General features: G+C 41.9%; 2 protein-coding genes across 8 annotated transcripts in view; one reads left to right on the top strand and one right to left on the bottom strand.

Moving 5' to 3' along the window:
- Positions 1–2,652, top strand: part of DUSP16 (dual specificity phosphatase 16) — a 65,720-nt gene extending 63,068 nt beyond the window's left edge. For all 3 annotated transcript variants that reach the window (XM_034440379.3, XM_060684095.2, XM_034440380.3), the window contains exon 7: positions 1,257–2,652. In XM_034440379.3, the coding sequence (XP_034296270.2) occupies positions 1,257–2,424 (1,168 nt within the window). In that variant the 3' untranslated portion in view covers positions 2,425–2,652. The remainder of the gene's footprint in view (positions 1–1,256) is intronic.
- Positions 2,653–7,090: 4,438 nt separating this feature from the next.
- The window catches only part of BORCS5 (BLOC-1 related complex subunit 5), a 36,939-nt gene continuing 18,248 nt past the window's right edge, over positions 7,091–25,781 (bottom strand). For 3 of the 5 annotated variants that reach the window (XM_034440376.3, XM_034440378.3, XM_034440377.3), the window contains exons 3-5: positions 25,241–25,398; positions 12,385–12,680; positions 7,091–8,764 (exon numbers count right to left, since the gene is read on the bottom strand). In XM_034440376.3, the coding sequence (XP_034296267.1) occupies positions 12,450–12,680; positions 25,241–25,398 (389 nt within the window). In that variant the 3' untranslated portion in view covers positions 7,091–8,764; positions 12,385–12,449. Of the gene's footprint in view, positions 9,850–12,384; positions 12,681–25,240; positions 25,399–25,781 lie in introns of all 5 variants that reach the window. The other 2 variants (XM_087873306.1, XM_087873307.1) reach the window with 2 other exon arrangements.

The following is a 25,781-nucleotide window of genomic DNA, read 5'->3' as shown; positions in this document are numbered from 1 at the left end:
ACTTCCCTTTTCTGCAGTAATTCCTCATCCTTCTTGGGTCATTGGTATGCACATAAAGTTTGTAAAATCAATGATCTGTTATGCCATAATGATATGTGGTATTTCCCAATGCACACCAGTAGAAAAGGGTGAATGGATTTAGGTAGGTAGGTAGGTAGATAGGAATAGATTAGAGAAAGATAGATAGATAGATAGATAGATAGATAGATGATAGATAGATAGATAGATAGATAGATAGATAGATAGATAGATAGATATAGATAATAGATAGATAATAGATAGATATAATTAGATAGCTAGATGATAGCTAGCTAGCGGCAGGCAGGCAGACGATAGATAATAGATATAATTAGATAGATAGATAGATAGATAGATAGATAGATAGATAGATAGATACCCTGTTTCCCCCAAAATAAGACATCCCCTGATAATAAGCCCAATTAGGCTTTTGAGCGCATGGTAATAAGGCCAAGCGCTTATTTCAGGGTTCAAAAAAATATAACACAGGGTCTTATTTTCGGGGAAACACAGTAGATAGATAGATAGATAGATAGATAGATAGATAGATAGATAGATAGATAGATATGGATGGATAGATGATAGATAGATAGATAGATAGATAGATAGATAGATAGATAGATAGATAGATAGATAGATGATAGACAAACAGATAGACAGATACAGACAATAGATAGATAATAGATGCTAGACATATAGAGAGTGACAGAGAGACAAACAGAAGATAGGTAGATGATAGATATAATTAGATATAGATGAGATAGTTAGACAGACATAATAGACAGACAGATATAATTAGATGACAGACAGATAGATAAACATAGATGATAGACAGATAAGATATATAGATTCATAGGGATGATAGAGATATAGACAATAGAGAAAGATGGATCGATACAGGTAGGTAGATAGATAGATGATAGACTGGGGTATATGCTAAATGATTCATAAAAGAGTGATTTCAAGGAAGGTTTGCCATGAGAACGGAGCAAAGAGCCATGCATGGAATTGCCAGATCATTATTTAAAGGAGCAGAACATATGTGGCCGGTCAAAGGTGACTTTACTTTAATCCAAGAGGGGTGTGTACTTTGCACAACAACGGGTGACCTTAACTTACCTTGGAAAGTAACGCTTTACAACCTCAGCAAATATTTTGTACTTGCACAACTCAAGCCTTTGAGAGTTCAAGGTCAATTGGCTGAATTCTCCCCTTTTCGTTCTGAAATCCCATTTTAGGTTTGTGAAAGAGAAGAGGCCAACCATTTCTCCTAACTTCAACTTTCTCGGTCAGCTTCTGGACTTTGAAAAGAAGATCAAGAACCAGGGAGGCCCGAGTGGACTCGTTAGCAAATTCAAGCTTTTGCATTTGGAAAACGGCAGCAGCCACGGAGCAGGCGGTGGAGCCCTGTGGGCCTCTCCTCAGCTCTGTGCTTCCTCTACCTCAGAGAACGTGGAGCAGAAATCCCCGGAGCCAGGAAACCCACCAGCTCCCACTCTCCCACCGTCTGCGGAGGGCGGCTCCTTGGTGCAAAGCCGAACTGTCTTAAACGTCTCTTCCGATAAAGTCGAAGACAGCAACAGATTGAAGCGGTCGTTTTCCTTGGATATCAAGTCTGTCTCTTGCGCAGCCAGCAACGCTTGTCATACCGCTTCGGGACCAGGATATCCTTCTTTGGAAGACACCCTGGAGTTCTACAAGCATTCGGCCACTTTGGAAGCGGGCAGCAAATTGTGCCAGTTCTCTCCTGTCCAGGAGGTTTCAGAACAGACGCCCGAGGGCAGTCCCGATAAGGAACACACCAAGCTGCCGGAGAAGGCCCATCACCAGGGCTGGCAGCCGGACAGCCAGAACAAACGGCAGCATTCGGGAAGGACCACTTGCCCTGCTCAGAGGTCATCCCTGTACCCGTTGCATCGAAGCGGAAGCATGGAAGATAATTACAGAACCAACTTCGTCTTCGGCCTTTCGGCCAGTCAGCAACATCTGGCTAAGTCTGCAGCTGGGCTGGGTCTCAAAGGTTGGCATTCGGACATCTTATCTCCTCAAACTTCTGCAGCTTCCCTGACCGGCAGCTGGTATTTCACCGCCGATCCGTCCCATATTTATTCTGCTTCAGCCCTATACGGGAGGAGCGCCGCTTATTCGGCCTTCAGCTGCAGCCAGCTGCCCACGGGGTGCGAGCAGACGTACGGGGTCCGCAGGAGAGAGAAACACGGGGAGCGCGGCGACTCCCGGCGGAGCTGGCACGAGGAGAGCTCTTTTGAGAAGCAGTTCAAGCGGAGGAGTTGCCAGATGGAATTTGGGGAAAGTATCATGTCAGAGAACAGGTCCCGAGAGGAACTTGGGAAAATGGGAAGCCAATCTAGCTTTTCAGGCAGCATGGAGATTATTGAAGTATCTTGACTCTCTTCGATGATTTTTTTTTCTCCTGCCCCCATTCCTTCTTTCCCAATTTTCTATAAAACGATTCCCTGTAAATCTGAAATTTCAGAATACTGTTCAGCTCCGGTATGGACAAAATTAACAAAACTGATTGCGTGTGTGTGCGCATGTGTGTGGCTTTTGTGTGTGCGCGTGCACCCACAGAGGCCCCATGAGTGTATTCCAGAGAGATTAAATGATAAATTTTAATTTTTTGCAATGGACAATCAGCTCTTTTCTTGCCTTGCATGTTCTCATCACTTTGGGGGGGGGGGGGGAAATGCAGCTGTTTTCTTAATTTCCCTTAACAAATGAAGCAGTGACACACAAAGTTGCATGTCCTTATTGTCTTTAATCAGGGGTCTGCAACCTTAAACACTCAAAGAGCCATTTGGACCCATTTCCCACAAAAAAGAAAACACCGGGGTCACAAAACCTTTCCCATGCTTACCTATTTCTTGAGCAGCCACAAAACTAGCGTATGTAGTTGAATTAAACGTTCTGTTTTCTTCAGAAACTTTACTTTTCTTGGATTTCTCCATGGTTGGCCTACCGGGGCTGAAAAGCTCAATAAATCGCGTGCTGGAGGGTGTCGCACTTTGGCGATTGTGATGCATATTTTGAGTGATAGGGAGCTGCAGCAGAGGGGTGAAAGAGCCACATGCGGCTCCAGAGCCGCAGGTTGCTGACCCCTGCTTTAATGAATCAGCCTTTGATATTTGTTTCTACTAAAATTTTGATTGAAAGGTGACTGAAAACAGAGTTTGTGCTCTCCGCTGCTGTATATTTCCCAAGAAACACATCTTAGCAAAGATTCTCAGTCATCCAGGTGGAATTGTCTGGAAACTGAATTGTGGCCACTGGGCTTGTTTTTCTTTTTCTTTTTTTAATTTGATTTATATGCCACCCTTCTCCGGAGACTCAGGGCGGCTTACAGTGCGTTAAGCAATAGCCTTCATACTTTTGTATATTTTATACAAAGTCAGCTTATTGCCCCCACAATCTGGGCCCTCATTTTACCTACCTTAGAAAGGATGGAAGGCTGAATCAACCTTGAGCCTGGTAAGATTCGAACCTGCAGTAATTGCAGGCAGCTGTGTTAATAACAGGGTGCTTTAAACCACTGTACTACCAAGGCATTTTGCTTTGAAATGTTTCGCAGTTCGGAAGCAACTTGGATAAGAAGCCGCGAAATGTTCAAACCCCCCCACCCGAAAAGAAATCAGGTTTCCCAAGAAACACGTCTCAATGGGAGCCGAGAGACTTTAAGACAGGAGTCTCCAACCTTGGCAACTTTAAGACTTGTGGACTTCAACTCCCAGAGTTCCTCAGCCAGCAAAGTTGGCTGAGGAACTCTAAGAGTTGAAGTCCACAAGTCTTAAAGTTGCCAAGGTTGGAGACCCCTACTTTAAGACACGCGCTATTTGCATAATCACTGTAAGAATGCCAACTTAGTAGACAGTCTTCTTTAAATTTAAATTCTTTAAATTCTTTAAATTGCCTAGTCAGCATCTCAAAATGAGACAAGCAAGCAGACCTTTTCAGGTTCTGGTTGTGTTGCTTAATCTTGATGAGGATTATTACGCTGTAGACTGCCAGCTGTTCCACATGCACATTTTTATGTTTTATGTCTCAATTGGTGTCTTTTATATTCAAGGTATACAAATATGCCTGCTGCCTGTAGCTTTGGTAGTACAGTGGTCTAAAGCACCCTGTTATTAAGACCAACTGCCTGCAATTACTGCAGGTTCGAATCTCGCCAGGCTCAAGGTTGACTCAGCCTTCCATCCTTTCTAAGGTAGGTGAAATGAGGACCCAGTTTGTGGGAGCAATAAGCTGACTTTGTATAAATATACAAAAGGATGAAGGCTATTGCTTAGTGCATTGTAAGCCGCTCTGAGTCTCCGGAGAAGGGCGGCATATAAATCAAATTTTTTTAAAAAAAATGAGACCTTGGTATGTGCTGTTATGCAGATGCCTGAACTGTGTCTAGGAAACTTACATCCTCCGGACCCATCTACCAAGGATAGTTACCCAGGAAGTGCCCAACAATTTCCATGATCCACGCTCACAAAGCATGATTCCATTTCTGGGCCCCAGACACGTACCCCAGTCAAGCAGGAACGCAAAAAGAAGGAGATGACATTTTGGTTGCTCTTGGGTTGTTGGGATATGTGTGTTTGTGTGTGTGTTTGTTAGTGATGCATCAGAGAGATTCCATTCCACAGTTCCAATCAGTGCAGGTGGGAGGTAAAGCATGAGCAACAGGAGTAAGTTGTATCTAAAATAGGTAGTACCATTTACCACCTTGAACTTCAAAACGTACCACTCAAAATAGTAGTACCCTGTTTCCCCCCAAAATAAGACATCCCCTGATAATAAGCCCAATTGAGCTTTTGAGCGCATGGCAATAAGGCCAAGCGCTTATTTCAGGGTTCAAAAAAATATAAGACGGGGTCTTATTTTCAGGGAAACATGGTACTGTTTGGTACAGAGTGGTTCTCTGCTGTTCTACACACACACAAAGCAGATGAAACACCCTAATGCAGAGTTTCTCTTGTGGCATTTGTTCTTGAGAGGAGATAACTCCGCTTGCTCCTCCGAAAATCCATGCAGGAGGACGGGCCTGTGACTCATTTACAGAAGAATACAGAATACGAAAGGGCAGAATTTAAACACAATAATAAAAAAAATAAAACAGATACAGGGGTGAAGAGGATACTGTCAAAAGACTGCAACGGCAGGGGCTCTCTTTTTTTCCCTCCACCCCGTTTTTAAGCATCCATTTTTTTCTACCGATGTCAACTGTAAAAAAAAAAAAAAGAAAATCCTCTCAACAATTCCAAACAGGGTGGATTTGATTTAAATCGAGTTGATTTAAATCACAATTTAAATCATGATTTAAATCACTAGTAAAAAGGCTTGATTTAAATCAACTCGATTTAAATCATCATTTTTAAAGCGCAACTGTCATCTCTGCTACTCCTTTGACCCACTGTTGACTCACCGATGGTCCCAGTGTTGCAGAATATACAGCCTCATGCTACATAACTAAGCTCCATTTCATGCTGAATAAACTAAATTATTTCTGTATCTTAAATAGAAAACTATCTTACGGTAGATTTTTACTCCAAAAGTGTTTTATTAAAATAAATTCGATAAAATCAAAAAAATCCGATTTAAATCAAAAAAATCTGATTTTTTTGATTTTTTTAAAAAAATCATTGATTTTTATCCACCCTGATTCCAAATGATACGCAAGATGTTGTATGCTGAAAATAGGGAATAGCAGTACCACTGCCGTATTTCTCTTCGTATAACCAAAATCTAAAGGGGGAAATGCCTTTCGTCGACGTTCATTTAGGGACCATTCGAAGTTATAATAGCACTGGAAAAAGTGAATTGTGGCTCTTTTTGGTCACGTGATTAAAATTCACCTTAAGTGTTACCAACTCTTAACAACTGCAGTGATTCATTTAACAGCTGTGGCAAGAAAGGTTGTAAAAATGGGGCAAAACTCACTTAACAGCTGTCTTGCTTAGCCGTGGAAAGGTTGGGCTCAATTGTAAATCGTAAATTCAAGGACTACCTATTTTGGGGTGGAGGCATATTCTCTCCTCAATTTTCCATATTGAAATTCCCCCCTGAATCTTCATTCAGCTGCTGTAATTTGTGGACTCCTGGAGCAGGTAGCCTGCATCTTAATGACACTGGTGTTGAATTCGTCCCTCAAATTAACCGTACAGAACAGGGTGTTCTACATGAGGAAAAGTCATTATCAACAACGCAGCCCAACCTTTTGCTGGTTCTGTTTGGCTGATGGCAAAGAGACAACTGAGAACTAGCGTGATCAATGACCAGGGAAATTTTTTTAATCCAAGCTTAACTCCCCTAATCAGGAAATTGTTAAATTATGTAAAAAAAAAGCTCTTCAACGGCGACACAGATCAATTGCAAACTTTTCTCTCTTTAGTTTACCACTCTGTGATTTCTCTATTACAGTATTTCTCAACCTTGGTAGCTTGAAGATGAGTGGACTTCAACTCCCAGAATCCCCCAGCCAGCAGTGCTGGCTGGGGGATTCTGGGAGTTGAAGTCCACCCATCTTCAAGCTTCCAAGGTTGAGAAACACTGCTCTATTACATGTATTTGTTGGTTGAATTATCTTCTCTCGTGTACAGGCTTCTTTCCCTGTAATATTTCCATTTAAGAGAGCTGTAATATCAACCGACAGCATGATTTCCCCAGTGAATCATCTGCGCTTACTTAATTTATCATATATACCGTGTTTCCCCGAAAATAAGACCCTGTCTTATATTTTTTTGAACCCTGAAATAAGCGCTTGGTCTTATTGCCATGTACTCAAAAGCCTGATGGGGCTTATTATCAGGGGATGTCTTATTTTGGGGGAAACAGGGTAGATCATCACGGTGGAAATACCCCTTAGCATCTCTAGGGAGGACACAGGAGCTCGGCTCTAGTTCACTGAGGAAACACTAGTTTAGGAGTGAAAAGTTGAGGGGGGGGGAGGGAAATATGGGAAACGAGGCTAGAAGACTTCCAAGCCCTGCCTGGACCATCTCGGCAGTGTCGTTCTCTGGCAGCACGAAAGCAGAGATCACCCGAAAGAAAGAAGGCAGATGCTGTATCCGGTTATCTATATTTTGCATGTTTATTAACAAATGTGTCAAGTAATGATCATACACTGTTCAGAGAAGGAAATTCAATGCAAGGCAAAAAAAACCCCAAACGAACGATGAAAACACTGTATTTTCAACAAAGGAAAATACATATCATACCCAAAGCATCTTCTGCAGAATTTTCAAGAAAACTACTTAAATGCCATCCTACCTTCCCTATTCTGTATTTAAGATCTCAAATTAACCCCCTTTTGGTACACTTAAAATATTCCTAAGGAACCCCATCTAGCAGTTTGTTTTTTTATGCCCAATTTGGAATAACGCAAGGTATGTTTTTAGGAATCCGGGATATGCCTCTATCAAGATATAGCTGTTAATTGATCATGATGAGGAACATTCCAGACTGATTCAATGCTAGAGGACGCATATTGCACTGAGTAAATGGAAGTAGCACACAAGTCCACATATGAGATTTCTCTTCCTGCCTAGGAGTTTGTACATCCCTGCTTTCTATCTCTCTTTCTCTCTGGCTCAGGACTGCCTTGTGTGCCAAAGGAACTCAGCAATCAAAGCTTCAGCCACATCCAAGAGTTTCTGCATTCCAAAGTTAGTGACTCATTGAACACCTAAGAGTAATTTATGCATAAGGATTGTTCCAGGGGGGTTGAATTAGCCTTTCCAAAACTCTTGCCAGTCCCAAATTTATCTGTAGCAAGCCCAGTTAAGAGCCAGCGTCTTAGCATAAATCAGATATATCGTGGCTTTGTGAAAATTTGGCTTGGAATAGGAAATGTAACATTTAAAAAATTGTTTTTCATCCTTTAAAATGGCTATAGGGAATTTTATTGACAAGAACTATGGAGTGAGTTTGTATTGAGCAACTGAGGTTGAATTTACAAAATAAGAAAACGGGTGTAACAATATTCTGCTAGAAGAAAACTAGCTGTTTATTATACTGCCACCAAAGGATATATAACCAGTTTAGGTGATCCACATTTTTGTTAGAAGCATGAACTTCTAACAAGTATGTTTTTCTAAATGTATCTTTGGTGTGTTAATGCCCAACAAATCAACTTGAGGTATGCTCTTGCCTGTTAATTCTTGACTAGAGTTGTTATACAATAAAATATGAATGCAGTTTTATTGCATTTAATATGTAATCCTTTTTAATAAAAGATGGTTTAGGTTCTGGAAAGAAATCAATCGAACCTGAACATTTCTCAGCGAAGAGCAGCCAGGAGTTAGGGGCTTTCAGAATTACAGCTAATTCTTTTCCATTAAAATGCCTCTTCTGTAAGCAACATCGTGTAATGTTTATTAAATATGCATCTGCTACAGTTTTAAACAGGGCTCTCAGAGGAGTTCCCAATAACAATACGACAAGTTATCAAAACGATTTCAAATGAAAAAAAAAAAAATTGCACCACACTAGAAAAGCAAACTGTTCTTTTTTTTATATACATAAAACGAAAAAGAAGAAAGGGGGGGGAAAAAACGTGGCACGCTATCAAACGTCCAAAACGGTCAGCCCCAAAACTTGTGGAAGGAAAAGCTTGGTAGTCAGCTGAAAGCCGGATGACGGCAAGAAGACGAGATTCCCCATAGCGATATCCTCCAATCAGTTTCCAGTCTGCATGTGGAACAGTGTTGGGGCAGGAGATCACCGTAATTCTTTTAATCACCTTGGAAGAAAACAGCGATGTTTACCCTGGATTCAATTCCTTGAGAGGGCATTCTGCGCCTTTGTTTTTTATTTCCATGCATTCCCTTCTCCATGTTATTGCCAAGGAAACTTAAATGTTTCTACCTATGGAAGGAATTGTGTTTCTTCCACGAACATCTATGGGTGGTCAGGTTTGGACTTCCCCTATCTGATTCCCAACCATGGGCAAACTCCATGGTCTCTGGGAATTCTAGGCAGCATCGAATCAAGCCAAATCTGACCTGGGCTTGAGAGCACTGTCCTGGTGAGGGGTTTTCTTGTTGTTGGGTGGGAGGATGTCTGGGCAGGGGAAGGGGCTTATTAAATCATTAAGACAGTGATGATATGTTTCATTTCCCCGTGCAGACATTCGTCTTTTGAGCATGAGAATCTGGGTGTCCATATCTTATTGAAGTAATAATTGTATTAAAAGATGGCAAAGGAAACATGCCCGATGGCTTGGAATCTGCCAATGCAGGGGTCTCCAACCTTGGCAACTTTAAGCCTGGAGGGCTTCAACTCCTAGAATTCCCCAGCCAGGTTTGCCAAGGTTGCCATGGTTGGAGACCCCTGTGCCAATGTTATCCCAAAGGTGCTTTTTCAAGGGGCAACTGGACTTTGTGGTTTTTCTTTGAAGACGTTTCGCTTCTCATCCAAGAAACTGCAGTAGAGCTGAAGAAGCTTCTTGGATGAGAAGCGAAACGTCTTCAAAGAAAAACCACAAAGTCCAGTTGCCTCTTGAAAAAGCACCTTTGGGACAACCTTGACCTGGATGGACTGAGAATCTCCATAGAATCTGCCAGTGATTTAATCTCTAGTCCAGAGGCTGTTCCCCCACTTAAATGTTCTTTCCTCAGACAAAATGCAAAACTGACTCTATGTGCTTGTCTCCTGAGACTGGGAGGTAAGGGTATCCTCATTGGCCAGCACCAAAATCTGATCGTCTTTGTGACGGAGAAAACAAAACATAGAAATGGAAGATAGCATTCCTCCAATTGATGATAGAGATGAATTCAAGCACGGTATTTTTCCAAGCCAGACCAGTACATCGATTGGGATGAATATCTGAGAAGGACAGGTTACAATAAATATAAAAATGGGGAAATCCACTCCTTTTGTGACAGAGCCACTAAGGTATGATTAAAACCAGGGGTGGGCTGCTGGGGGTTCGTAGGGGTTCGGGAGAACCTCTAGCCAAGATTCTGTGCAGTTCAGAGAACCCCCAAATCCCACTCCTAGCTGGCCCCACCCACCCCTCCCCTCCCCTCTTAAGAGTCCCCACACGGCCCATTCTGGATGTAGGTAAGTGCAGGACATGCGTGGAGGCTCAGGGAGGGTGAAAAACAGGCCTACAGGAAATTCGTTTCCAGCCTCCAGAGGGCCTCCGGAGCCTGGGGAGGCCGTTTTCACCCTCCCGGAGGCTCGAGTAAAGCCTCCGGAGCCCGGGGAGGGCAAAAACATCCCCCTGCTGTGGCACAGGAGGCCGACTAGGCCACGTCCACCATGGCCATCCAGCAACCGGGCAGAGAACCCCTTGCTAAAATTTTTGAAGCCCACCCCTGATTAAAACTTTAAAAAGGTTAACTTTAATTAAAAAGGTTGACTCAGCCTTCCATCCTTTCGAGGTAGGTAAAATGAGGACCTGGATTGTGGGGACAATAAGCTGACTTTGTATAAAAAAGAACACCGCTTAGGGGGGGCCCCGAAAGCCCTACTAAGCAGGTATATACAAAACGTATGAAGGCTATTGCTTAACGCATTGTAAGCCTCCCTGAGTCTCTGGAGAAGGGCGGCATCTATCTATCTATCTATCTATCTATCTATCTATCTATCTATCTATCTATAAATAAATAAATAAAACATGCCAATTTTAAATATAGGCTATTCTGATACACGTTTCCAGTGCACATGCAGTTTTAGCTTTAATACTGGAAAAAAATATCACCAACACAGATAAAAGTGCAGAGGAAGAAAGAGAAAGGGAATACCCAGGGCAGGCTCTGCCCATGAATTATCTTGGAGGGTGGGGGAGACCCCTCCAATTGCCATAAGAATAATGTAAATAAAGTAAGAATTCCCTGGCGTAGCACTTTTCCAACTTCCTTTGGCCACGAATTTAAAATCGCTCCTATTTCTTATAAAACAGATTTCTATTAGCAATCCTGGCAACTCAAGGAGACCGCATGGATTCAGAAAGTTTCTGAGGAAACGGGAGCAAAAGACAAGGCAACCTGACCGGTCCCTTTGGCAGGGGAGGCCTGAACTGCATAGCTGTGACACTGCCGTAACTCAAGTAGTCACGCATTTAACGGCCCCATAAACGAAGAAGTAATTTAAGCGCACAACCAAATTGCATGGGAAGGGGAGTCCACTAGACCACAAAAAGGAAACTCGTCCCACACAAGCTGCGTTGTGTTATGCAAGCGAGGTGAACAAGGCTCCTTCGGGCTTTAGAGGTTTCACTATAAACTGCAAAAAGCTACACATCATGACAAGGAACCTAAAATCTTTCTGGTAAGACAAATTCGGCCTTTCTTTCCTAAATGTCCTGCTAATGGGTTTAATTAGACCAGGGGTCTGCAACCTTAAATACTCAAAGAGCCATTTGGACCCGTTTCCCACAGAAAAGAAAACACCGGGAGCCACAAAACCTGGGTGGGCGTGGCCAACTCGATGTCACTCAATTCCACCAGTCACATGACCTCCCCTAGCCACACCTACCCAGCCGGTCATTAGGGCAGAGAACCAGTTGTTAAAAAACACCAGGAACCACAAAATCCTTTTGACATATCTCTCTCTCCCCTCCCTCCCTCCCTCCCCCCCGCTCTCCCTCTCTCTCTGCATCTCTCTATGTCTCTCTCTCTCTCCTCCTCTCTCTGTATCCCTCTGTCTCTGCACTGGCCGCTTCTCCATCCTCCACCATTGCCCTTACCTTCTCAGGCCAGGCAAGGAGTGACTGGGAGGGGAAGGCGAGGGGCGGGACCAGCCAGTGGTGGGATCACCTGACAGGGAGCCACAGCAGAGGGCCTAAAGAGCTGCATTCAGCTCCGGAGCTGCAGTTGCTAACCCCTGAATTAGACTCTTCAACCCAATTAAAAAAAGGAAAATGGGTTTTCAAAGTGTCATATGGGAAACCAATGTTTGTTTTTTTTTAAATAGATCTTTATTAGGAATTACTCAATAAGATGGGATGGCAGCTGATGAACAAAGACTCCTGAAAGTCCATTTGTCCACTACCTGCAATCTTTGCTCGAAAAGCCAGGGAATGCTGGGGATGCTAACGTTTACAAGGCAGGGCACAGTGAAACCGAAGAGGTTTGCTCCGGATTCTGTATGAACTGACCATATGCCCTCAACAATGGTTTTTAAAACATCTTCCTTGGACACCAACTTGTCCCTGGGGGTCACACGGTGTCCTAGAAATAAAGGGTTAAAAACCACTGTAGACGGAAGGGAAGACAGAGATCTCGGCTTGATTAAAAACACTCTGCTTGGTGACAACAGTGATAAGCAAGCCGGCAAAAACTGTGAAAGTAGTCAAATGCATGTCCTTCTAAGCAGCTGCACTCTCCATCCGTCCCTGGAGAGTCTTCTACTCACCCTGAGCCTGAAGCTTTCAAGCATGGTCCTGCAGTCAAGCCTGAGAATAGATGGCCGGACGGAAGCTATAACTTGAGCTCCCTGTCCGGTTTCATACAAAAAGGTTCCAGCCGCTCGTTCTCGGGCAGCAGGCTGTTCAGCCTCTCCATCAGTGGGACAGTTAGGTCAATGCCCATCTGGACACGCCGGAGGATGGCGGACATCTCGTTGACTTTCTGGATCTGCTCAGCATACTTGGCGTACCTTTTCTGGCGCTCTTGCATTAAAGTGTACAACGTTTCTACCGAAAGATCCATCTGTAAAAATAAACGACAAGAGAAACAGCGCTTAGCACTTCGACTTATGTACCGCTTCACAGTGCTTGACAGCCTTCTCTTAAGCGGTTCACAGAGTCAGCTTATTACCCCGCCCCTAAAACCGGGGTCCTCGTTTTGCCGATCTCGGAAGGATAGAAGGCTGAGCCAACCCTGAGCCGGTCAGGATCGAACTCCTGGCAATGGGCAGAATTAGCCTGCAATACTGCACTCTAACCATTGTGCTGCCACCACGGCCAGACATGGATTATTAATATTCCCTTTTCGGTATGAAAAAGAGTTTCTTTCTTCCAACAGTTTGTATGGCGACCCTAACTCTTAACCCTGACAAAAGGACTCTGGGAGGATTGTGAGAGGTCATATTGGCAATCACCATCATCATGAGGAGATCCTATCCCTGCCTACATGGGGATGACCACAAAGACTATCCAGAAACTACCACCAGTTCTGAAAGCTACCAGAGTTTGCCCATGTTAACATCACTGCTGCATGAATTCCACTGGCTTCTACTTACGCTCCAGGTGCAATTCAAGGTAGCATCACCTTTAACGCCCTAAATGGCAGGAGGCACTTTATCTATGGGGTGGCCTCTACCCGAGATTTGCCTGTTCCACCAGGTCAAATAGGCTGGGCACACTCCAGATCCTTTCCCTTCAACCAGGGGTCTGCAACCTTAAACACTCAAAGAGCCATTTGGACTCCTTTCCCACAGAAAAAAAAAAAAAAAACACCGGGAGCCACAAAACCCTTCCCGTGTCTGGCTATTTATTGAGCGGACACAAAACTAGCATATGTAGTCGAATTAAATGTTCTCTTTTCTTCTGAAACTGTTATTTTCTTGGATTTATCTATGGTTGGCCTACCGGGGGTTAAAAAACTCAATAAACCGTGTGCCAGCGGGTGTCACGCATTGGTGGTTGTGATGTATAGTTTGAGTGAAAGGGAGCCACAGCAGAGGGGTAAAAGAGCCACATGCGGCTCCAGAGCCGCAGATTGCTGACCCCTGCCTTAAACGTTGCCGTCCTGTGGGACTTAGGCAGTGTGTGCTTTCTCAGCAGTGGTCCTTTGTAAAACTCTCTCATCTGAGAATCAGCCAGCCCTTACAAGGTGAGAGATGAGTTGTTTGGAGAAGTAGCGAGTTTTTAATTTGGTTTTATCCGTTTTATTGTTTTATGACTGAAACAGCCTGGGCTACGGTGGATAAGATGGGCAGCTCTGCTTGTCATTTAAACAAACAAACAAAAGCATTCCCCTTGCTGAATGTCTCTGTGGTATCCAAGAATAGAATAGAATAGAATTCTTTATTGGCCAAGTGTGATTGGACACACAAGGAATTTGTCTTGGTGCATCCGCTCTCAGTGTACATACAAAGAAAAGAGACATTCGTCAAGAATCATAAGGTACAACACTTAATGATAGTCATAGGGAACAAATAAGCAATCAGGAAACAATAACTTTTTAAAAAGCCACTCGAAGAAGGATAAGGGTAAGGATTATCGACGCATACAAATTTGCTCTCAATTTGCTACCTTTCCCCTTCCTTTCACTCATTCTGTGCACCGCCCTGAGTCCACTAGGAGAAGGGCAGGATATAAATTGAATAAATAAATAAATAAATAAATAAATAAATTCTAAGTTCTTTGGAACAGAGATCTTTTCAGTCATTTAGGAATGGAGGAGGTGGCAGCAAAAATGTTTTGCTCACTTTTGTGCCTTAAAATATAATTTAATGCTTCTTTTGTAAAAAAAAAAAAAAAAAGATGAAACCCAAAAGGCAAAAATATTATATCCTAAACTTTTAAAAGTGGAAAATGCAATCTTTCCTTCACAGGAAACCATTTCTTACTTTTACTTGATCCTAGAACATATTTTTAATTACATATTGTATGTATTGAAACAATATGTATTTAAATACATATCGTGTTGAGTTGGATCTCTATGAAGCAGCTGGAAGACAGAACAACTTTCTCCTAAAATCCCAATAAACAGTCCTGCTTCCAAAGACAATTTAAAAACTTCCAAGTAACCTTATTCAGGCCTACATTTTGCAACTTCCAGTAATCCAGAGACTACATTATGATTGGAGCCATAAAGGCCTACCTCAAAAGTATCCTTTTTAGAGACCTCTAGAGCAGTGATGGCAAACCTTTCTGGCACCAAGCGCCCAAACTGGAACGCAAGTGCATGCGCGCGTGCTGGAGCACCGGAAACCCGAAGACCAGCTGGCCGGCGTAGAAACCGGCACGCGCATGCCTGTTTTTGGGTCTGTTTCCAGGCCATTTTTCAGCTGTTTTTAGGGCCGTTTTTCGGCCTGAAAACCTCTCCCACAACAGCCAAAAAACAGCCTGAAAACAACCCTAAAAATGGCCTAAAAACAGCCTGAAAATGGCCCAGAAAACGGCCCGAAAACGGCCTGTTTTTTGACCATTTTGGGGGGCGTTTTCAGCACTCCAGCACTCGCAAAGACCAGCTAGCTGGCACTCATGTGCACACCGGAAATCAGAAGAGCAGTTGGCGATGGGCACATGTGCCCACAGAGAGGGCTCTGCGGTGTGCCACCTCTGGAACGCGTGGCATAGGTTCACTATCACGGCTCTAGAGCAAATTCCTTTAGGGATATTTGGGGAGTTGGAGTCAACCCATCAAAGTGTCAAGTTTGAAAAATACCACTTTAAGAGCATGAAATTCCAATATAAATCATTGTTTGGGGCATGCCAAAATACAACAGTTCCATGTAAAGCTATCTGGAAAGCAGGGCTTGACCCCAAGGAGATGAAACCGGCGGCCTCGCCAAAGAATAGGCAACTCTTGACAACAAAAATACTTGAACGTAGCCTCATTAGGCAAAGAGCCCACCTGCCCTGCAGAGGTTTGTTTGAGCATAAAAATAAGACTAGATCCAATAAGCAATCTTTCCGGTGAACTGATGAGCCGAGATCCTCTGATCTTTTTAACTTTTGTTGCTCGCAGTTTGAAAATTGCTAACCAAAATTATGGGCTTTATTTTTAAGTGGGGGGAAAAAAAAAAGGCAACGGATATGTCATTACATGTGTAACGAAGAACCGAGGCCATCAATTTACTCAATAAAAGGTGGTTTAACTTTCCTTTCTATATCTATGTGATTCCCTAGGGAGTATAAAATGACTTGATAGCACATGATCCACCAATTAATCAAAGCTTCCTTTCACTAGCAGAATTTTCTAGCTGTTGCTATAAAAAAAAGTACTGTTTTCTGAACAACTATCCTATTTAATCTTCCTCAGCCCAGACTTCCAGAGGCGGGATTCACATAATTTAACTACCGGTTCGCCAATGTGAGCATGCACCACTGGGCATGCGCCCGGCCTTCCGCGCATTTGCTTTGCTTGCGTGTGTGCCTTCCGCGCATGTGCCCGGTCTCAAATATGTGCCTAAATAGGGCAGCATAGAGCCGGGGGGGGGGGAGAGCCCATCCGTGATTTCCGCTACCGGTTCGCCCGAACTACTGGTTCGCCCAAACCGGCTGAATACCACCTCTGCACACTTCCAATTTGCAATCAATTCTAATTTTACCAGAAAATTTTCTTCCAAACCCCTTCGCCTCAGACAGAAAGTCATAAACAGTTGGTTTTCCCCCAGGGGTAGCTGTTGTGGCCCGCCAGCGGCCAGCAGATTTGGACTGTGAGGAGGTTAGGGAGGAACGTGGGCCAGTCCTGGAGTCTGGAGAAGGTTCGGATGAGGGCTCTGAGTCGGAGGCAGAGAGGGGGCCAAGGCCATCTGGTAGTTCCTTGCTGCCTCCGGAGTCTCTGGAGCCTGACATCAGCGAGGCAGAAGAAAAGCGTGAGCCTATTCCCAGTGTGCACATGTGCAGAGCTGCCAGGAGACAGGAACGATTAAAGAAACAGGGTCGACTTGGGAGTAAAGCTTGGAGATGATTGGCCCATCCCATAAGACATAAAAGTGAAGCGAATGGGACGTGAGCTTTTGCAGGAAACAATTAGTTCATTTGGCCGTTTCAAGATTTGAAACTTCTGTTTGTGACTCTGTGCCAAGTTTGGCGTTGCCTTGCGTCTCGAAATTAGCTATTTGGCAGCGTTCCACGTGAGATAGGTGGGTGTTGATAACCTTCCTCTAAAAGACTGTTTATCAAGCCCTGCGGATTGTAAATGAAAGTAATTTACAGATGTATGAATTAAAGAGGTTTGCCGGGACTATGTTTCTGCTATTTAATTTCTAAGGAACAATAGCATCAAGGAGAGTTTAGACCCGAGGATTGTATGATAGATTGGCGATTGTGGGTCAGGGGCCTGGTTTTCTTGGCTTTTTTATTTTTTTTGGCAAGCTACCTACACTTATGTGCTACAAGATGGGCACTGGTATAACTCTCATAAGTAAATAAATAAATTTTCCTACCTTTGTTTTTCCCAGTATTTAGTTATTGCCATTAGTACTCTAAGTAACTTATTTATTAGTGATCAAATTTTTATTATTTTTTTTATTAGCAAACCTCTCAGTGTGGCAAGCTATATCCATTGTGCTCTCTTGGAAAAAGGGTTTACCTGCTATTTTTTCAACACTAATTAAATTGACAATACTGCAAACCAATACAAACAAATCCGCCTTGGGGTCTGAATTCTTCAGAATCATACCCTTTGCAACTCTTCAATAAACTTGCTTCATATTTCAGTAAATGCCCCACTGGCAGAAATATTCACAATAAACCGTCTTAATGTAGCTTACGAGGATCTTCAGCCAACACAACATACCTACATACTTTAAACCCAAGAATACACTAGGGCAAAAGCTTGTCCACTCCAAGGATAAAACATCCAGACACAAACTAAGCAACATGGTATAATGCAGTACAATGCAGTGAGCCATGTGCAGATCTGTACATTGGAGAAACAAAACAACCACTTCATAAACACATGACACAACATAGGAGAACAAACCCATCAGGACAAGATTCAGCAGTCCATCTGCATTTAAAAGACAAAGGCCACTCTTTTGAAGACAGCAAAGTCCACATTTTGGACAGAGACGACCACTGGTTTGAAAGAGGAGTCAAAGGTGCCATCTATATCAAAATTGAACAGCCCTTTCTCAACAGAGAGGGAGGGATATGACATCATCTATCTCCAATCTACTGCACAGTCCTTTCAGCAGTTCCAAGAAGGCTCTCCACACCCATTTGCACTACTCAGGTGACCTTGAGGACACAGATAAACCTCCAAGTGACCTCAAAGACTCTCTGAAAGGATGCAAATGACCAGCTGTCTGCAAGGAGTATAAATCCTTCCATTCTCCACCATCCTGTCAGAGTTGAAGAAGCTTCTTGGATGAGAAGCGAAACGTCTTCAAAGAAAAACAAGAAAGTCCAGTTGCCTCTCAAAAAAGCACATTTGAGGACAATCTTTATGTACCTGGACTATTTTAAAAACTGAGTATTAACGATAATTAATTTCACGATGTCCTCAACATATGTATAATCTGATCTAATCCGCATTAGCCTTTCCAAACTGATTCTCCCAAAAGAGCTGGAAGCAGAGAAAGCTAATGATTTATTGTCTCTCAACATTTATCTTAAAACCCTTTCAAAAATACAAATCCAATCCAGAGGTTCAGCTGTTTGACATTTATAACAAACTCAAAGCAGACCCAATTTCTGCTTCTGCTATTTAAAACTGTGGCAATCGGCAAACAATCTCACCCCCAAACCTTATGAAGTCATACTTTGCTGCTCACGAACCATCAGCCAGCCTCCAATGAGCAGAGGGCTTACGATTGCAAACAAAACCATCTGTCTCGTGTGCAAAGCACATTAGATCACATTTCTTTTACTCAATGTCCTATACTATTTAGCAACTCTATAAATAAAGCCCGACACAATACAGTGAGGACTATCTTGCATTGTACTGTACCTATTTCCTTACCCGTGGAAGGGTTTGCGACTTCTTTCACAAGAAAAAATTCTGCGTAACTCATAATAAGCACTTTTTCAACCCCAGGAATCAAATGAACTCACCTTGCGATGCACCTTCTCTACCAGGTGTGTTTCCTGGATTACTGCAATGCAAATATCCATATCAGGAGATGTCCAACAAAAAAGAGTGAACATATATTTCATAGGTCCTTTGGACTGCAAGGCGATCCAACCGGTCAGTCCTAGAGGAGATCAACCCTGACTGCTCTTTAGAAGGCCAGATCCTGAAGATGAAACTCAAATATTTTGGCCACCTAATGAGAAGGAAAAACTCACTGGAGAAGAGCCTAATGCAGGGAACGATTGAGGGCAAAAGAAGAAGGGGACGGCAGAGAACGAGGTGGCTGGATGGAGTCACTGAAGCAGTTGGCATGAGCTTAAATGGACTCGAGGATGGTAGAGAACAGGAAGGCCTGGAGGAACCATGGGGTCGCAATGGGCCGGACACGACTTTGCAACTAACAACAACAATATTGCATACGTAACACTCAGAGGTTCATGAACTACTTCATAAACTAACGCATATAGGAAATGCGATCAATTTCTTATCATTTGCTGAGAAGGGAAGCAAAATTACCGCAATGAAATACTATGGAATTGACCGAAATGTTGTCCACTTATTAAACAAAAAGGTGTTGTGTCTTCTTCACACAAATAATGCCTCTCTGCAGGATGGGGTGGTGGCGCCTGTCTTGAAAGAGGTCCATCCCCTTCTCGAAAGGCCATCCTTAGACCCATAAGTGTTGAATAACTGATAAAGGAGAATTTTTATAGTTCGAGGTTGAAAAGAGGGATTCCTGGTGCTTGGTTGTTTTTTTGCAAACGCCTCATTGCCCAAAGTACGTAAGATCATCAGCACTAGTCAGTGATGAATAACTTTCTGCAACTTTCCCATTTTAACAATAGCACTTATACTTGTATACCACTTCACAGTGCTTTACAACCCTCTCTAAGCGGTTTACAGATTCGGCATATTGCTCCCAACAATCCAGGTCCTCATTTTACCAACCTTGGAAAGCTAGAAGGCTGAGTCAACCTTCAGCCTATCAGGATCGAACTGCTGGCAGTTGGCAAAGTTAGCCTGCAATACTGCATTCTAACCATTGCACTATCACTTTTTAGGGGATGATCTGGACTATATTCCGGCTGGGCTGAGACTGCATTGGCCATTATTTTAATGCCATCTCCACTCTGAATTCCTCCTCCAAAATTCATTTTGAAAAAGAGATGCACTCCACTTCCTCTGGAATCAAGTCAACTCAATGATGTTCGCTCACACCCTACCTTTTTAAAAAAAAAAAAAAAATTCTAGATCTTTTTTTTCTGCATCTTTGCTGTCAATGTTCAAGGTTGACTCAGCCTTCCATCCTTTCGAGGTAGGTAAAATGAGGACCCGGTTTGTGGGGGCAATAAGCTGACTTTGTATAAAAAAGAACACCGCTTAGGGGGGTCCGAAAGCCTTACTAAACAGGTATATACAAAAATATGAAGGCTATTGCTTAACGCATTGTAAGCCGCCCTGAGTCTCTGGAGAAGGGCGGCATATAAATCGAATCAATCAATCAATCAATCAATTTTAATGTGGAAATTTTAAATTTGTTTTAATTGTAGGGTTATGGGTAAGGCGTTTTAAATTGGGGAACCACTTTGGATTTAATTTTGTTTTAAATGTATTTTAATGTTTATATTGTATGTTTTTTAATCTTGGCTGTTCACCGCCCCGAGTCCTTCGGGAGAGGGGGCAGTATAAAAATTAATTAATTAATTAATTAATTAATTAATTAATTAAATAAATAAATAAATAAAAAAATCAATGTTCTCACTGGATTTTTATGCCGGATCTCTCTGGTGTCCATTAAATAAGCTTGGATCTCTTTTGTTTGGAGCTACATCAAATCTGATCTCTGAAAGTTCATCCCCCTTCCAAAAAGATAAACCTCCTCTCTTATTGTAGCCCGACATATTGCTTTTCATGAACTCTGGAAGAGCTGGGTTCTCCAGGAGAAAAAAATAGGAAGCAATTTTCCAAGAGAAAATTGGATAGAGCATAGAGAGACATTATATATTTTCTATACTCTAGTATTATAAGCCTATAATTTTCCAGCTTCTCTGCTTCCGATAATAACAGCATATTAGTCATCCTCAGAAATCCTAGATGCAGACACAGCTGGAAAGCTGTTATATATAGTGATCATTTATCATTAAAGCGAATGCTGGGCTTATTCCAGCACATCAGGATGACTAATCCTTGTTTTGCTCCCAAGTACGCAATTTATCAAGAACTGTCTTCCTTCTCTTCTTGCTCTGGTTTTCTTTTTTTTCCATACAATGTACCTTCTTGACGATTTTAGAAATCAAGCTCAGTGGATACAAGTGAACTTGACGTGAATTACTTTGTTTCAAACTTAGAAAGTTTGTGTAAACTGCATTTATTGTTTATTTTTGCAGACTTGGGCTTTTTGTTTATTTACATTAATCACGTTTATCCAGTGAACTGGCGGAGGATTTATTTTTTCCCCCCTGAAGAGAGACAGTTCAGAACAACTTGGCTCACAAGGCACCAAATGGAAGAATTTTAGCGAAAGTACCGTATTTTTCGGAGTATAAGACGTATCTTTCCCCCCCTAAAAGGCCATGAAAATTTAGGTGCGTCTTAGACACCGAATGTAGCCCCGACCATCCACTGGCCCCCACCCTTTGGCCTGTGCCTCGCAGCAGTTACCTCCTTGCAAGCCAACAGCAAGAAAAAACAGCTCCTTTCAGCTTCAGCACATCCTAATTAGCACAGATTGATTGGATCAGCCTCCTGACTCTCAGCGGATTTGCTCTCAGCTGTTTTGGGCAGGGCTCTGCTGCTTGCTGCAAAGAAGTAAATTTGCTGGAGCAGATTTTTTTTTCCTTGTGCTAATCAAGCTATGCTGAAAACGAAAATGAAAGTAAAGCAGGCTGTTTGCTGCAATATCGCAAAATTAGGCAGAGGCAGAGGGAGATTTCTTTTTCTCACCAAAAAAGGTAGGTGCAAACAATGGGAAATTTAGGGCAAAAGAGGAGAGTTCAAGATTTTAAAACACAAAAGAAAAAAAGAAGAAAGAAAAAGGCAAAAATAAAAATGGGAAGGGAGAAAAAGAAATGAAAGAGAAAGATGTTATACATATTTAGAATTGAAATATGAATAGTTGTAAGAAATAAATGGAAAATCATGATTATAAAAATGAAATGAATAATAATTGGAATATTTGTCTTTGTAATTTTGAAATCTAGACAATGATAAGTTTTTATTTTTTTAATTTTTTTTTAGAAATATGAATAAGTATAAACTGTAACAATTGAAATACCTTTAATCGTATATGATGGTGAAAGTAAAAAGGATTAAGTTCTAGCTTGGATAACAGCTAGAACATTTTTAAATTTAATTAGGGAAATTGTAACATTGAAATATTTTTAATTATATATTGTGATGAAAGTAGAAATGATTAAGTTGTGATTTGGAGGATTATATGGGCAAAACTATTTGGGTTCTTGGGAGAGTTTAAGATGTGAAAATGAGTAACATAAGGGGAAAGCTCTATTTAACTAGGGAATTGTAATAATTGAGATACTATAATTGTATATTGTGTTGAAAGCAGAAATGGTTAAGTTGTGGTTTGGAGGAATATATGGGGGAAATTATTTGGTTTATTATTATTGGTAAATATAATTAATTGATTTGTAAGAAATTGGATTGATGGAAATTATTGGAATATTCATGTTCATATTGATTAATATACAAAAAAGATAGTTATATAACATTGATTTATATTAAAATGTTGAATTTGTATTAAACAATTGTAATATTACATAATTAACCAATGTGAGGATGGATATAAAAACAGATGACAATGGGAAGGGGTATAATATAGAATAGAAGGGAAAATTGAATTTGATTAAGATTAGAGATGAGGATGAAGGGTAATATTGGTTTTAAAAAAAAATAGATGATGAATAAATATGGCAAAAAGGAAATATAGAAATTGTAAATTTAATTGAAATGACTAAACATTGTTTAAATTTGTGAATTGGCCAAATACTCTGTTCAAAGAAAATACATTGTATGTTTGTTTGTCTAAAAAATAAAAAAAACAAAACAAAAAAGGTAGGTGCGTTTTATACTCCGGTGCATCTTATACTCTGAAAAATACGGTACGTATTTTCAAGGAAGGAAGGAAGGAAGGAAGGGAGAAGGAGAATTATGGGAAAGGAAAGAAGAGAGAGGGAGGAAAGGCAGGCAGGCAGGAAATGAGAATTATGGGATGGGAAAGAAGAGGAAAGAAGGAAGGAAGGAATATGAGAAGGTGAAGGAAGAGAAATGAAAGAAGAGGGAGGGAGAGAAGGAAGAAAGGAAGGAAGGAAAATTCTTCCCTATTCCAGATTCTTTCCCCTTCGCACCTCCACCAAACATACACAGTGCATATTATTTTGTGAGCAGTAGATTGGGGCAGCCATTCTGGGATTTCATCACTAAGGAAAAAAGAGAGAAAGACTGCATTTTCTCAAGCTACGTGACCTTATATTCGTATTGCCCAGTTCCTCCTGGAGGTTCTGTAGAGAATCGTGGACATTCTTACAAGCCACAATTAACATCACGCATATTGTGACACTATGATGCAAATACTCTGAGTCACCAGCGTCTAAGGTACCGTTGTACAATTAGCTGCTTCACTTTCTGCTGATTTTTTTTTTTTAAGGATTTTCTAAAAGCAAGCATTCACCTCTTTTCAGTTAAGAGTTGTGCCATAAAAGAGCTACGGTCGTCTCGCAGATATACCTACAGTTTAAACAGTGACACAAGAAATGACTTAAAGTTGTTCTGGCGTGGAAAACTACAAAAAGCTTAAGCAACCAGATAAAGAAATTAGCATTTAAATCAGGGGTCTTCAAACTTGGCAGCTTTAAGACTTGTGGACTTCCAACTCTCAGTGTTCTCCAGCCAGCTATGCTTTGAGTTGAAGTCCACAAGTCTTAAAGCTGCCAAGTTTGAAGACCCCTGATTTAAATGTTCAGACATCCTTTTAAAAGGAAACACACACACACACATTTTAAATTGATGTTCAGTTTAGGTCTATGATTTCATCTTTCTAGTAATGTGCATTTTCTAGTACAGCTAGTCCTCAACTTGAGCCCAAAATTTATGTTGCTATGTGAGAAATTGGTTAAGTGAGTTTTTCCCCATTTTATGACCTTTTTTCCCAGCTTTGATAAGGAAATTGCTGCAGTTGTTAAATTAGTAATATGGTTGTTCAGTGAATCCGGTTCCCCCATTGACTTTGCTCATCAGAAGGTCGCAAAAGGGGATGACGTGACACCCCCCTTCCAGGACACACTGCAACCGTCATAAATGTGAGCCAGTTGTCAAGCAACTGGATGTAAATCACGTGACCATGGGGATGCTGCAACAGTCATAAGTGTGAAAAATGGTCATCAGTCACTTTTTCCAGGGCCGCTGTAACTTCGAACGGTCGCTAAATTACTTCCTGTAATTCACTCAATGGTTTAACAACCAGTCAACTTTCCTCCACCTGGTGCCCAAAAATCATTATGGCAGAGGATCATAAAACTGCAGTCCAACACGTTGGAGGGAAACAAGTCACCTAATCATAAACGCCATCCACGAGACATGCATTCTCCATATGCTCAGTGGCCGTGCTAACTGACAATGACCTATGTCAGTGATGGCGCCACTGAGTGCCCAAACCGGAATATGAATGCATGTGCATGCATGTACACGCACTGGAGCATTGGAAACCCGAACACCAGTTGGCTGGCGTGCACCTACCTGTCTTTTGGTCATTTTTGGCCATTTGGGGGGCCACTTTCTGGGCTGTTTTCAGGCCGTTTTTGGTCCGGAGAACTATCCTAAAAATGGCCCAGAAAACAGCCTGAAAAAGGCCTGAAAATGGTCCGAAAGAACGGCCTGAAAACAACCTAGTCCAACCTCCTGCCTAGGCAGGAAACCCTACACCACTTCAGACAAATGGTTGTCCAACCTCTTCTTAAAACTTCCAGTGTTGGAGCATTCACAACCTCTGGAGGCAAGTCGTTCCACTGATTCATTGTTCTAGCTGCCAGGAAATTTCTCCTTAGTTCTAAGTTGCTTCTCTCCTTGATTATCGGTACTTTCCATCCATTGCTTCTTTTTCCTGCCTTCAAGTGCTTTGGAATAGCTTGATTCTCTCTTCTTTGTGGCAACATCTGAGGTATCAGAACACTGCTATCCTGTCACCCCCTAGTCCTTCTTTTCATTAAATTTTTAATTAAAGAAATTTTTCAGGGGAGCAGAAACTCCTCAAAATTTACAGTATCTATCTTTTCCTTGTTCTCCCGAGTTACTGCTGCTGATGTCCTTAGATTTCTCCCCCTTCGATTCCCCCCCCCCCAGTACCAGTGCGCCTGCCCCAAATGTTTTTGTTTTGTGTTTGGAACAACACACGAAGCATGCAAGCCAGTTCAGTGAGTGCAGTGGTTTGTGTGTGAATCCTTCCGTACTTCATAGCTGTATCTACAGGAAAAAAAAAACCCTCTCCAGATTCAACATGGTCGCACCTCTTTAATCCGCTTGACTAAAGCATTCTGGTCAAAGGCCACAGCTTCTGCGCACTGGTGGAGGTGGTCCTGGTACCGGAGACACAGCTGTAGTACTTGCTGAGAATCAAGTTTTTCCAGTTTAATGTTGGTAGGAGACATCTGCCCACTAAGAAGACCTAGAAAGGATAGGAAAGAAACAGAGGCTAATTAAGGACATCGCCAAGAACCAAAGGATGAGAAATAAATAAAAAAATGTCCAAATATTATCTGCCTACGTGGTAAGGTCCTTGAAAACAATGTTTCTCAACCTTGGCAACTTTAAGATGTGTGGATTTCAATTCTCAGAACTCTAGGAGTTGAAGTCCCACATCTTCCAAGCTGCTAAGGTTGAGATATGGTGACTTAAAAGATTGCTAGGGTAATCCAGATAAGAGCTGAAAATTAGCAAAAAAAAAGCGCTTCTTTTATGGATAGTGGCAAAGCACTGATAATTTTAATGCATTCTTCATTCCCACTCATAATTAAAGAAAGACACATACTGTATGGGTAGTCCTCCTGA

This window comes from Pantherophis guttatus, chromosome 7 (assembly GCF_059756535.1).
Source record: "Pantherophis guttatus breed Tessera chromosome 7, ASM5975653v1, whole genome shotgun sequence".
NCBI lineage: Eukaryota > Metazoa > Chordata > Lepidosauria > Squamata > Colubridae > Pantherophis > Pantherophis guttatus.
The sequence above is the reverse complement of the archived record's forward strand: the minus strand, read 5'-3'. Positions and strand labels throughout refer to the sequence as shown.